The sequence below is a fragment of the Lepidochelys olivacea genome (genome assembly GCF_965140295.1).
Source record: "Lepidochelys olivacea isolate rLepOli2 genome assembly, chromosome: 1".
Taxonomy (NCBI): Eukaryota; Metazoa; Chordata; order Testudines; family Cheloniidae; genus Lepidochelys; species Lepidochelys olivacea.
Genome location: NC_140411.1, coordinates 309,928,909 through 309,942,679, shown reverse-complemented (window position 1 = coordinate 309,942,679; position 13,771 = coordinate 309,928,909). Strand labels below are relative to the sequence as shown.

General features: G+C 44.2%; 1 protein-coding gene across 3 annotated transcripts in view; it reads right to left on the bottom strand.

The window, feature by feature from the left end:
- The window catches only part of KCND2 (potassium voltage-gated channel subfamily D member 2), a 458,837-nt gene that overhangs the window by 4,322 nt on the left and 440,744 nt on the right, over positions 1-13,771 (bottom strand). For 2 of the 3 annotated variants that reach the window (XM_084650513.1, XM_084650514.1), the window contains exons 4-7: positions 9,205-9,303; positions 7,470-7,565; positions 5,356-5,415; positions 419-666 (exon numbers count right to left, since the gene is read on the bottom strand). In XM_084650513.1, coding sequence (XP_084506639.1) covers positions 419-666; positions 5,356-5,415; positions 7,470-7,565; positions 9,205-9,303 — 503 coding nt within the window. The remainder of the gene's footprint in view (positions 1-418; positions 667-5,355; positions 5,416-7,469; positions 7,566-9,204; positions 9,304-13,771) is intronic. The other variant, XM_084650515.1, reaches the window with a different exon arrangement.

The following is a 13,771-nucleotide window of genomic DNA, read 5'->3' as shown; positions in this document are numbered from 1 at the left end:
ACACCAGGGTACCAATTTCAGCTGGGGTCTCTAGGTGCTATTGCAATACAAATAATAAATATTACAATATTTTTTCTGTGGTTTGCATAAGCATTTGTTAAACAAGGATCAAATCCCAATGGCAGTTGCAGGTCAAAGCCTCTCAGGCTCTGGGCTCATATTAGGACAAACTGTTTACCTCGATCTGCCATTTCAAGACTTGTGTGGCTTAAGAACCGCTACCCAATAAGACTCAAAAAAATAAGTGCTCGTTAGAAAGGTCAGCCACTTGTCCATTATTACTAAGGAACGCGGCTTACTTATTTTGAATTTGCATCAAATAACACCGTCCCACTTAGACCACAATCTATACTTCTTCCTTACTGAGCAAAGGTTTGCCATAGCATTGCATCTCAGATTGTTGTTAAAACTAAAATACCTGTTAGATGGAGATGTTCTCTCCACACATCTGATCTGAATGGTACTAAGTTCTTGTATGCTGCCTGGGCGGCTGCCAGTTATATTGGTGTTTGGGATGCGGAAAGTCTTTTTATGTCGTCTTGAGCAACAAGTGCTGGTAACACCTTGTTGGGAAGAGAGAGAGGGGCTGTGGCTTGAGGATCGATTGACTGTGGATACCTCCATGCAGCTGTCTTCATAGATGTGTTCATCCACAAACTCGTGATTCTGGTCCAGAGCAATCCAATACATGGTAAAAGCACACACAGAAAAAAGATAGGATTATAATTGAAAACATTCATGATGCTGATTGTCAAAATCCACTGTGTTACTTTTACACAACCAGAATATGGGAAAATGACAAGGATTGCAATGTTCAACCCATATCAGGATGGATTGAATATATTAAAAGTGTCAGTACAAAGTCAAAATTACCAAACCATTAACTTCACTTTTCAAAAAGTTAATGCAAAATCTTTTGTAGGATGGCAAAACATTACTCAGATATTCTTACTAGAGGCTATTGTGTAATCTATGAAAAAATTTAGAAACATTTTCCAGGCTCTTTCAATTCTGCTTATATAAATATAAATGCTCTAAATGGGAGAAACAGCATCATGATTATGTTTAAATATAGTAAAATAATACTGACTTTAATTTTTGTATCAGTCTGTAAAATGTTGTCTTAAAATAAAAGTGTGAAACCATGATTTGAAACAATACATTGCATGATCCAGGAATAAGCCTGTATTTATCAAAAAGTAAAATGCAACCTTAACTGTAGTTTCCGTTAGAGAAGAAGCTAAAATAAATACCAAACATTCTCTACAGAGATTACTATTGCCAGTTATAATAGCTTGATATATCTAAATTAGTTCATAAGACAAAGCCTTTAATTCAGTGAAATAGTATTTATTCACGGGCTCTTTGCTTAATCCCCACATAGACAGAAATCCTATAGGCACATCATAGTGCGTGTCCTATGGAAATTCCAAGTACAGAAATAGCCATTGTACTTTGACACTTAGTATGTGATTATGAAGCTCGACTCACAAAATTGCGACTGCCACAGTTTCTCTGCACTGCAAGAAGGCTACAGTGGTGGCGTGGTTTTCAATAAAAGGAATATGCACTGTAAGAATAAATGCAGTAGTCTTAAGGTAGAATCCCAAGACAAAATGGACAGCAGGATGCTGATGCTTATAATACCATTGTTTTGGATTGTTTGAGACAACTTCTGTTTCCACATTCCCAACTGCGGATGCTTTGACACTGGGTTGGGAAACACTGGCTTGCACTCCACATAACCCCACTGACTTCAATTTGGTTGGTTCTCTGCATTTTCGTTTACTAGGGCCTAGCCTGCACTGGAATCGCTACAGTGGCATAGTTGTACCAATGCTAGGGCAGATACTCTATGCCGAGGGGAGAGAACTCTTCCATTGCCATAATTCGTCCACCTCCCCCAGCAGCGGTAGCTATGTCATCAGGAGAGCATTTCCCGCTGACACAGCGCTGTCCATACCAGTTTAATTTACGTCACTCGGGGGAGGGGGAGAGGCTTTTCCACACCCCGAGCAACTTACGTTATACCAAAGTACACGCTAGTGTGTACAAGCCCTAGGATAAGGAAAACTATTTCCTTCCCTAAAGAAGGCTCTACTAACATGGAATGTCATTCAGATGCCAATAGGTACTCTGTGAATACATTCATGTTTTCCATAAGAAACATCGCATACGTAGAAGAAAGTACGTACACATTCATCAGCAAAGTGAGCACCAGCACACTAATTTCCTAAGGCAGCTGAATGTTTGGTACAACTGGAAATAACTTGTTCAGCATACCATTGCTATTTGCTCTCCCTTTTCCCTTCCTTGACTCATTTAACAGTCAGGTGTCATCTTGTGTTGAAGGAAATGGTGTAAAAGAATAATGATTTCAAGTGACACAAGGAGACAGAACTGCTTGTGTAACTTCCTTGAAAATTGACTTTACACAGTTTATGTTCATAAACAAGACTCCAAATGCAATTAGAGTCTGGATATGGGATGCAGAGAGAGAAATTACTTAATAACTGTCTTCAGGTTATGTATAGGGGCGTCCAGTATGTTTGCCAAGATCTCTGGTAGTTTTCCAACATAAAACAGTTTTGTGCTTCCTGAAGCTATTATGGAGCTATCAAACAGAATTCAATTAGCATAGTCTATTAACGAGTGATGCTGAGTGAACTTTTAATATAGACTGGAGATATTTTTAAATTATATAATGGCTCAAACAAATATATTGAATTATACATGTCAAGTGTCTAGCATATGGAATATATTCATTTATTGTCATACAATGAACTTTGACATATTTGGATTTAAAATCTGCATTTGGGAATTCAAGCCTAAAATAATTAAAATTTAAGAAGTCCAGATTTCTTCTGTGAGCTGTAAATTAACTGTTGTATATTAGCTGAAAAGATATCCTATAAAATACCTCTCTGAATACAAGTGTTGCCATTACAAAAGTAATTTCAAAGAAGAAAGCTACAGGCCATAACTTGGCATCCACTGCACTTCTCAGAGAAGATGAAAAGAGATGAAAGGCTCAATGGCCTAAAAATGTTGGAAAGAGGGTAGAAGAGCCAAAGTGGCCTCTGTCTGATGCTGAAGAAGTCCTTCTGCATAAACCCTCTTGTGGCTAGTGTCCGCTGTCTTCAAAGAAGGAAGGGAGGCTTAGAAGGTGTGTGGCTAGTTTTATCTCCACCGTGAATAACCAACACTCCTCATCCCTTGAGATGAAGATTCTCAAATTTGCATTTTCTCACTTAACTTTTGGGAAGGCATGATCTGGCCATCTGACTTCATCAATTGATCAGTTACAAATAGAATATATACCCCTGCTCCTAAGCAATTACCTGTGTGTGTTGTAGGTGTGCACATATCTGGGAGGTAGGACTCAACAGCCAAGAAAATTGTTGTATGCAGTGTTATTGAAGCAATGCTGGTCCCAGGATGTTAGCGAGACAAGGTGGGTGATTGCACCCACTTCTGCTAGTGAGATAAGCTTTCGAGTTTACACAGAGCTCTTCTTCAGGTTTTGGGGAAAAAACTCAGTGTCACTGCTAAATACAAGGTTTGAACAGATAGTATAGCATATCTTTTCAAACCTTGTATTTAGCAGTGACACTGAGTTAGTTTCCCAGATCTGAAGAAAAGCTTTGTGTAAGCTCGAAAACTTGTCTGTCTCACCAACAGAAGTTGGTCTAATAAAAGATATTTCCTCACCCACCTTGTCTCTCAAAAAAATTGTTGAAAAGTAAATAAATGTCATGTATAATTCCATAAAATAAGACCAGGCTTGTACTATACATTTTTTGAAGAGCCACTGTTAAAAAAGAAAAAAAAGGATCAAGTTTTTCATCATGAATAACTTGGGGAGATGGAAGAGCTTCCGGGCCTGATCCAAGTCCCATCCAAGTGAATGGGAGTCTTTCTATTCAGTTTTCTGAGAGTTGGACCAGGCCTGTTGCTAAGGTGAAAGTTTGCGAATTCATTTGTAAAGTTCAAGTGGAAAGCAATGCCCAAAGCAGACGGCTATGACTGAGGGCAAGTCTACACTACAGCGCTACAGCGGTGTAGCTGCACTGATGAAGCTGTGCTACTGTAGCCCCTCAGGTGAAGATATGCTGTGACAACAGAGGAGTGCTCTCCCATCAGCATAATTACTCCATCTTGACGAGAAGCGTAAGCTATGTCGGCAGGAGAGCATCTCCTGCCAACATAGCGCCGGTGTGGACAGCATGATACTTACATTGCTCGGGGGAAGGGAGGCTTTTTCACACCCCATAGCGATGTAAGTAAGATCGACTTAGACTGTAGTGTAGATATGCCCATAGTTCTACCATGGTATGCCTCAAAAGTGTTCCAAAAGGTTAAAACTGTAGTAGGGGAGATAGGTTGTCAGGCGAGTCCTTTGTAATAGACATTTAAAGCTAGACAGTTTATGCTATACTTTAAATCAGATAAGAATATTAAAAAAGACAGCATGTAGAAAGCATAAGCACCTGAAAGATGACACATAAGTAACTAAATGACAAACAACAACTGGACCATGTTAATTACAAGGCAATTGAATAAACAGGCTGTGAAAATAAAAATATGACGTTATACACGTACATAAGTTGTATTTTAATTTAATAACGTGTGTAATGGAGAAATTGTTATGCTCTCACTTGAACAGGAGCAATAAGAAAAGCTGCTGCATATACTTTCTGTTTTGAATACAGCAGATGCAGCGCTGTGTTTTTTAATAAAAGTCCAACATTAAACAATAAAGCTAAGACAAAACATTGAAACTTTGTGCCGTGTGTCCATACCTCACAGAGAAGTTATACAATGACTAGAAAATGCCACTTGGCAATTTTCATCTTGAAAGTTAGTCACATATGTCATAACCTGTTACATTTTTGGGGGGGAAATGGACCCCAAGATTTTTTTGGAAACCTTTGATTCATGAAAATCAAATGCATGATTCTCTAACCTTGTGATTCCATGAATATGATGAGCATTGAGCAATGTATGAAGGAAATTTAACATAGCTTACTAAATTTCCGAACGATGAGACATGATGCCTGTGCACATATAGACAATCTCTGATTTTTTTCTGCTGTAATGCACCTTCATACATTTAGTCTGTAACATGTCAACCACAGAGATGGGCACCAGCCACAAAATTCTGATCCCAATTCTGATTTTCAGCACCTAAAATTTGAGTATTTGAATCTGGAATTTGGGTCCATGTCTGGTCAACATGATCTAAACTCTTTGTTAGGAAATGGCAAAGTATTGTATATACTGATGGTCACTGCCAGAGAATTAGTTAGGTGCATCTACATTTGATAAAATCAGAGCTAAATTTGTAAATTGTACCTTAAATGGTGTTGAACAGCTTATTGATAAGATGGGATCATCCACAACATAAGATAAACCCTACATGGCAATATGGTGACAGGAGAGAAAATACAAGGACAAATATAGATTATTTTACCATTTCCCAATGTGAACTTATTACATTTACAAAGGTTACACTCAATATAATTATTCTTCATGTCCTTAGGTTCCTTAGGAAATAATAAACAGGAAATGATGTAAAAACAATAATGATCAGGTAACAGAAATGCCTTTGTGACATTTCTGGCCAGAAATATTTTATCTGTGAATGAAACATATGGCTTGTTAATATTCAAAGTCAATATGGCTCATCAGGCTAACACAGCCATAAGATAAACAAGGGAGTGGTATGGCTAGCATCATATCCGACTGCGTTGGACTTCCCTAACTTAGAGGTACCCATTTTGCAGCTGGGTGAACTTGAGGTGATCTCTCAGTGTGAGATCAAGTGAGATTCCAACCCACAACATTCAGGATTGCAGTCAAGTGCCTTAACCACTTGGTGCCTACACCTCATTCTTATTAATATTACTGACGTGTAATTATGTTTTAATTTAACATTCATGATGACTGTATAGTTATCCAGATATTAAGCAGTAGACACCTGCACTCAATCATCTGTTTTTGAGTGCTTGGAAGTTTTTAACCAAAGCAAGTGTGTTTTGGTGGCTGGGAATTATATCACTTATTCCTGTAAGGGGCTAAGTGTCAGAGCTGAGGCTAAACGATTCTGTAGCGCTACACCTGTGTCATAAATATAAAGGGAAGGGTAAACACCTTTAAAATCCCTCCTGGCCAGAGGAAAAACCCTTTCACCTGTAAAGGGTTAAGAAGCTAGGATAACCTCGCTGGCACCTGACCAAAATGACCAATGAGGAGACAAGATACTTTCAAAAGCTGGGGGGAGGGAGAACCAAAGTCTCTCTCTCTGGCTGTGTGATTCTTTTGCCGGGGACAGAACAGGAATGGAGTCTTAGAACTTAGTAAGTAATCTAGCTAGATATGCGTTAGATTCTGATTTCTTTAAATGGCTGAGGAAATAAGCTGTGCTGAATGGAATGGATATTCCTGTTTTTGTGTCTTTTTGTAACTTAAGGTTTTGCCTAGAGGGATTCTCTATGTTTTGAATCTAATTACCCTGTAAGGTATTTACCATCCTGATTTTACAGAGGTGATTCTTTTTACTTTTTCTTCTATTAAAATTCTTCTTTTAAGAAACTGAATGCTTTTTCATTGTTCTTAAGATCCAAGGGTTTGCGTCTGTGGTCACCTATGCAAATTGGTGAGGATTCTTATCAAACCTTCCCCAGGAAAGGGGGTGTAAGATTTGGGAGGATTTTGGGGGGAAAGACGTTTCCAAACGGACTCGTTCTTAGTAACCAGTGTTAGACGTTTGGTGGTGGCAGCGAAAGTCCAGGGCAAAAGGTAAAATAGTTTGTACCTTGGGGAAGTTTTAACCTAAGCTGGTAAAAGTAAGCTTAGGAGGTTTTCATGCAGATCCCCACATCTGTACCCTAGAGTTCAGAGTGAGGAAGGAACCTTGACAACCTGTATCTCAATTCAGAGGATGAAGTTGAAGTTGCAGAATAAGACGGTGAGTACTCTCAACTTGCACTCACTTAAATAGGAGGTGAGTGCCCATATCACAGGAAGTGCTCAGCAACTCATAAGATTGACCTGAGGACCCAGAACTTCAATCCTTGCTCAGGCTTTGCCTGAATTGGGAATTTTGCATGAGTAAGGACTGGAGGTTGGAGTCCTAGAAACTTTACGGTAGCAAAGTGAGTAAACATGCAAATCATAAACTCAACTCTCTCTCTCTGTATAAATATATATAAATCAAGATCCTCAACTGGTGCTATTGGGGTGCCCCATTAAGGTTAATGTCCTGATGTCAGTTGAGGATCCAACCTATGATCTTTAAATGTTACTATGTACATTGCATGAAAATAAACTAGAAAATTTCTAAATCAGCCCAATCTATAAAATAGCCTTTGGTCCTGGATAAGGACTGTACCATGAGGAATTAGTATAAATAAGCTACTACAAAACAAAAATTAGGTTTACAGAAGAAACTGATTCCATTTTCTTACCGTGGTTTTTTCCAGACAGTGAAGCAGGTGGTGGTGCTGTGTTTCAAAGGAAGAGCCAGATTTGCTAAGAAAGTTCTGTTCTTCCTCCTTGGTGGACTGTAAATACATAGAATTCTCTATTATTTTCATTTGTGAACAAAAGTCTCTCAGCCAAATATTGGATGAAAACAGACTCAGGGTGTATACTGCAGCATATCTGCAGTGCTTTATCAGGGAAAAACTACATGGTATAAAATAAATCAGTTTGAGCATGATGACTTTTTTGTTTATTAATCAAAATATTTTCTCTCCTTTCCTTGCAACCCTTCCTGAATGTCCCATACCTCAGCATTTCCACAGAATCATAAAATTGTAGGGCTGGAAGGGACCTCAAGAGGTCATCAAGTCCAGCCCCTGGCCTATAGTAGGCCCAAGTAAACCTAGACTATCCCTGACAGGTGTTTGTCCAATTTATTCTTAAAAATCTCCAGTGAAGGGGATTCTACAACCATCCTTGGAAGCCTATTTCAGAGCTTGACTACCCTTAGAAAGTTTTCCCTAATGTCTAACCTAAATCTCCCTTGATGCAGATTAACCCCTTTACTTCTGTGTTCCATCTTCACTGGACATGGAGAACAATTGATCACTGACCTCTTTATAACAGCCCTTAACATATTTGAAGACTGTTACGAGGTTCCCTTTCAGTCTTCTATTCTCAAGACTAAACGTTCCCAGTTTTTATAACTTTTCCTCGTAGCTCAGGCTTGCTAAGCTTTTTGTCATTTTTGTTGCTCTCCTCCAGACTCTCTCCAATTTATCCACATCATTTCTAAAGTGTGGTGCCCAGAACTGGGTGACCTTTTGTGTACAGTTAGAACAATGCAACCTACAGATGTAATCATCATGTTAAGGTGCTGAGTGTAAAATCAGCACACACTTAAATGGTCATAAATCTAACTGACGGTAAAACATTTTCCCCTGTGTATCGGCCTTTTTAAAAAAGAAATTGCATATAGTTGTCTTATTTCCTCTTGAGATTGTTTAATAATGCTGAAGAATTTGTGGTAAAACCCTTTATACAAAAAAAATCACGTCACTGACTGATCCCAACCCGCTGAGTTCAGAAAGTGTACAGCAGATGTTACAGACACAGAATGAAGAATTATGTAGAAAACATTTCCTGATTTATTAAATGCTTTCATCATTATTCACTAGAGGGCACTAAACTAAATCGGGATGAAAATGGGACTATATCAAATGTCGAACTTAGAGATGGGCATAAAATGTCCTTTAGGTCCCAACACTCCAAACTTTGGGATGTATAAAATCCAGATTTATATTTAGTTGCTTGAGCACCTTTGCAGTTAAAATGTTATTTCTCAGACCATAAATATCAGATCTAGATCAACATTTTCCCAAAATCTCAGGGTGCCCAGAGGCAGTGTCTTGGTTTGGCTCAGAGAGATGGTGATAACTATGGATTTTTGATTTGAACCAAACTTCAGTTTAAATTTGGGATGTATTTCAGTCCAGAGTTTGTGAACCATCCCCTCCTTTGTTATTTTATATACTGTCATCCAATCCTGTAATCTTGCTTAAACAATAATAGTTGTTCAGTTTGTCCTTCTTTAACCTACTTCTATTGATAGTATTACTTATCGAGTCAGATTGACTAGTCCCGATGATAAATAGAATAAATGGCTGCTGTGCTATTATTAAGTAGCTATTCTGGAGCTGGATTACATAAGTATATTACCTGGTGAAGCTGGTTACTCAGTAAGCCATTTCGTTTGCTCTGCATGTAAGCATTAGCAGTCCCACTCTTTGCTGCTCGAATTCTAGCAAGTCTGGCTTTCTGTGCAAAGGAGGAGACAAAAAGAAATGGTGGCACTTCTACTTATTGTATCCATTAGTCTGTTTATAGAAAGCAGCTAACTGGAATCTGCTGTTTATGAATACTGATGTCATAATCACTAAAGTGATGGTCATTCAGGCAACAAATCAAGAGTGTTTTCCCTGTTAAACTGCAAATTAGCTAGCAGCTTTTGTTTCTTTCCATGAATCAGCCAATTGGAACAATGATTTGGATAAATGATTATAAATATTCTCACAATATTAGGCAAGTTATATTTTCCTTTGTCTGTGGCAGTGATCATGTCACCTCTATATCTGTCTTGAAGGTCAGGAATATTGCTTCCATCTCAATTTATGTCATTCCTAATCCTTCAAGGAAAAGTTCCTCAACAGAAACGTCTATGGTCCAAGAGAACATTTCAGCTGCTATGAGCCATGAAGAGCCTCCATAGTTCCTCAGAGCATTCTAATTTTCAGAGAAACATATGTATAACAATGAGAGAGAAAGGCGTCAGTACATGGAAAAGCTAGATTCCTGAGTTCCTGACAGACCTTTCTAAAGCATTCTACTTGCTACAAGGTGTTTGTTACATCTTGTTTATGCCTACTTGTATAAAGATACTTAATACGAATCACGACTTGTCCCAGTCTGAGCATTCTCTTGAAATTTTAAACAACAAATTGTTGAGAGAGGACGGGCCAGATGAGCTCTTGTTTGTGTAGTGTGGCAAGGCACCTCCTTTACCTCACCCGGCTCAGCAATTTTCTCTCTGGGAGGGCTGGGGGGTGGAGGGGGGGCGGGGTACACCTGGAGCAAATCAGTCCCACTCTGGAGAGTTTTTATTCTTCAATATTGACAAGGTGGGCCTCAGAGTAGGCCAAGAAGTACTTTTCAGCCAAACAAAAAGAGAAGACCTTTCCCTGGGGGGTATTGCCTCATTATGCTGACCTCTGGGTTCCAGTCCTTCCCCAAACAGTCTGTTAGCATGTTTGCTTCCCCTATAGGGAAGAGAGCAGCCTTACATCTAGGAGAAACCTTTTCCTCCTCCTGCAGCTTATCTTCCATCTCTCCTCATTCTCTCTCACCAGAAAAAGGTTTTTTTAAAGATCCTTAATTGGATTCGGGAGTCCCTTGTTGATCTGAGATAAGCTGTTTTCAGCTCCTGGGGACAAGGGTCTTTACCATTCTAAGCAGGGGTGAAAGTAACTTAAAGGACTTACCGGTATGCTGGAGTCCTGAGTGGGGACGTGGCCTCAATCGGAAAAGGCAGGGCCTTTAAATACCTGCGCCCTTTAAATCAAGATTTAAAGATCCCAGGGCTCCGGCTGCTACTAGGAGACCTGGGGTCTTTAAATCACCCCCAGAGCTTCTAGCTGCAGAGGTGGCTGGGAGCCCCGGGGCTCAGGGGCAATTTAAAGGGCCCAGGGCTCCAGCGGTCACTACCGCAGCAGAGCTCCAGGCCCTTTAAATCACTGAAGGAGCCCTGCCGCCCTACTCCAGGGCTCTGGCAGCGGGGCTCGGGACGCGATTTAAAGGCCCTGGGGCTCTGGCCGTGCAGGGAGCCCCGGGCCCTTTAAATCGCCAGCCTGGGGAAGCTGTACTGGACTGTACTGGCTTACATTCACCTCTGATTCTAGGGCTAATATGCCTGTCTTCTATCACTCTCTTGTGGGCGTGGAGCTGCTGTTTCTAGGCACAGAGCACCCTCTTCAGCTGTTGTCTGGGCCAGACCCACCCCCGGCTACCTCACCAGCTGGTTGCTGCTGCTCCTTGGGGAGTCCTGCTGGCCTGCTCCCCAGAGAAGGAGTGAGGGATCCTGCTACCATCTGTGAGGTCTCTCTCAGCTGGCTGTTTGCTGCTGTGGAGCTTGCTGCTGGTGTGAGGAGGAGGAAGAGGAGTTGCAGAGCGTGGTACACCTGGAGCTACTGCAGGACATTGTGGAGGGGGTTTTTCACAGGACTGAGTGACTTTAACATCTTTACTCCCATGGTGGTGATTCTTGTTGTGCGGGAGGGGCGGGGTGAAGAGATGTGGAGCCCTCCCCCTAGTCCATGTACCCCCTCACCACCACCGCTGCCACCCCCCCTCCATTACCTCTGCTCACCATTTTGACTGCTCTCCACTCCTGGACTTGGCTGCTCACCTGGCCTTTATCCACCTGGCTTTGGCAACACTGAGCAAGGGCTTTTGAACCACAAGTGCACATGCCTTTCCCGTCCCCTTGGACTTGCCCTCCCTTCCTCTGCTGCTTTTGGCAGGTGGACTTCCCCCACCCTCTGCTTTGCCCATAGGCCTCCTCCCAGCAGTTTGCCCCCTTTCCCGGTGTTGCCTGCCCCGCCCGCACAATCCCTGCTGCCTATTTTTGCCTCCCGACCCAGGTCCCCAGGCAGTTTCTGTTTGTTTGCCTACCCTGCCCAGGTCCCTTGGTGTTTGCTAGTTTTGCCTGCTCTGCCCTGGCCCTTGCTGCTGGTCCCTGTGGGTTTCCTACCCTGACCCCGGTCTGCTTCCAGCCTGTTCCTTTCTCCCCTCGCCTTTTGTTGTCCCCCCACACCTTGTCCAGCCCCCTTGCTCCATGCACCCATGTCCCCCACATGTGCTTGTGCCCCTTCCTGTTTTCTCTTGAGCCCCTTTGTTGACTGCACCCCTCTATGATACTGTGATCACTCCCCTCCCCAGTGCAGCCAGAGGAGCCGGTATTTCCACCACCCTTTTCCTGCCTTGATCAATGTCCCCGATCCCCCACTCTCCTTGCCACCCTCCTCCCCTGCCTGCCACTTAGTGGGAGGAGTAGTTGGCTTTACCCCTTCCCGTTTCTCTCTTCCCCCCCCTTCTCTTTTGTGCTCATCCCTGTCCCCTCTGCGAATGGTGGGGGAAACGGTGGGTGGAACGGTTCCCCCACCCGGGTTGCCCCTGTTGCCTCCCCCCACCTGCTCTCCCATTTGTCCCTGCAGCTTCCCTCTTGACTGCTGCTGCCAGACTGCTTGCCATCGCCCCCGCTGCGGGTACCGGCGGCAGGCACGGGTATGGATTCTGTTGTTGCCATGACTCCTATCTCCTCTGCTCTTGGGGGAGCCCCCCCGACCGGCAGAAAGGGCCAGGGGAAGAAAAAGGTCAAAAGCCTCACCCGGAAGGCCAAGACCCTTGTGGTAGGGGCTGCCCCCCCTGCCGCAGCCCTGCCGTCGGCCACAGCTCCCCATGCCCTATCCCTTGCCATTCCTTCCACCAGCTCTGGGTGTGTCCCTCCCCTGGCCCCCAGAGCATACGCTCAGGTGGCAGTGGTCCCTCGGCCCCTCACTTTGTCATCTACCCCGCCACCACCTCCGGTTCCATCCCTGGCGGCCAGGGCCCTTTTCCCACCCTGACTAGGAAGCACAGCATCCACTGCCTCCTGGTGCCCGCCTTGCCCCACGTTGAGGCCTATGTGCGGGCACTGAAGAGGGTGGTGGGCCTATGGCCCTGCTGGCGGCCTCTAAGATGTACAGGAAGGTAGTTGTCTTCCTGGCATCTGAGGCCGCCATCCAGGAGGCGGTGGAGAAGAGCCTGGCCATGGGGGCATGTACATCCCCTAGAACCCGTGGAAGACCTGGGGGTACGGGTGGTTTTCACCTCTGACCTGCCCTTCCTTCCCAATGCTGCCATTTTGCCTTTCTTCCCTGGGGTGATCAGTCCTCTCCCGCGAGGCTGCAAGGACCCCACCCTCCGTCACGTCCTCTCATTCTGCCAGCAGATGCAGATTCAACTGCCGCCGGCAGTGCGTGATGGGTACTTTTTGGTGCCCCACCAACGGTCCCAGTACCAGGTGTATTACTCTTTGGGGAAGGACTCGGGGTTACCTCTGCTGGGCAATGGGGCAAGTCTGGAGAGACTGCCCCCTGGCCTGGCACCGAGGGACTCCTGGGACCCCCGAGTCCCGGGAAGGCACTGGCCCTGTCACCGCCAGCGACCCTAGTTATCAAGCACCAGTAGTCATCCCTACTCCCCCCCAGCCTGCCACTGCCTCCACTTGGGCCATGGGGGTAGCCCCCCGTTGCACCCAAAAGAGCAGGCGGGTCCCACCTCCATCATATGTAGTTCAGCAGGGCCTGTGGAAGAGAGGGCAGCAAAGCCACAGAGGGCCTGCCCCAGGGGGAGCTTTCCTTTCCCCACGCTGCCCCCCCTATTACCTCCCCAACCTCTGGTACCATCGTCCTTGCCCCCTTGGCCCTACCCCTGCTCACCAGCCCTCTGGGTCCTTGTCCAGGGGAAGTGAGACAAGCAGAAGGCACGGGCTCAGCACCTCCCCCTCGATGTGGACGGGGGCCGCTGCTGCAGAGCCTTTTGTCGCACCCCCGATAGGGCCCACCAACTAGAGGCAGCTGGGGAAGTCGTGGCAGCAACAGGGGGCAGTATCGGCCCCCTTCTGGAGTCCCTCCTTGTAGGGGCCTCAGATGGAGCCCCCCTGCCCCCTTGTCATACTGCACTCCCCAGC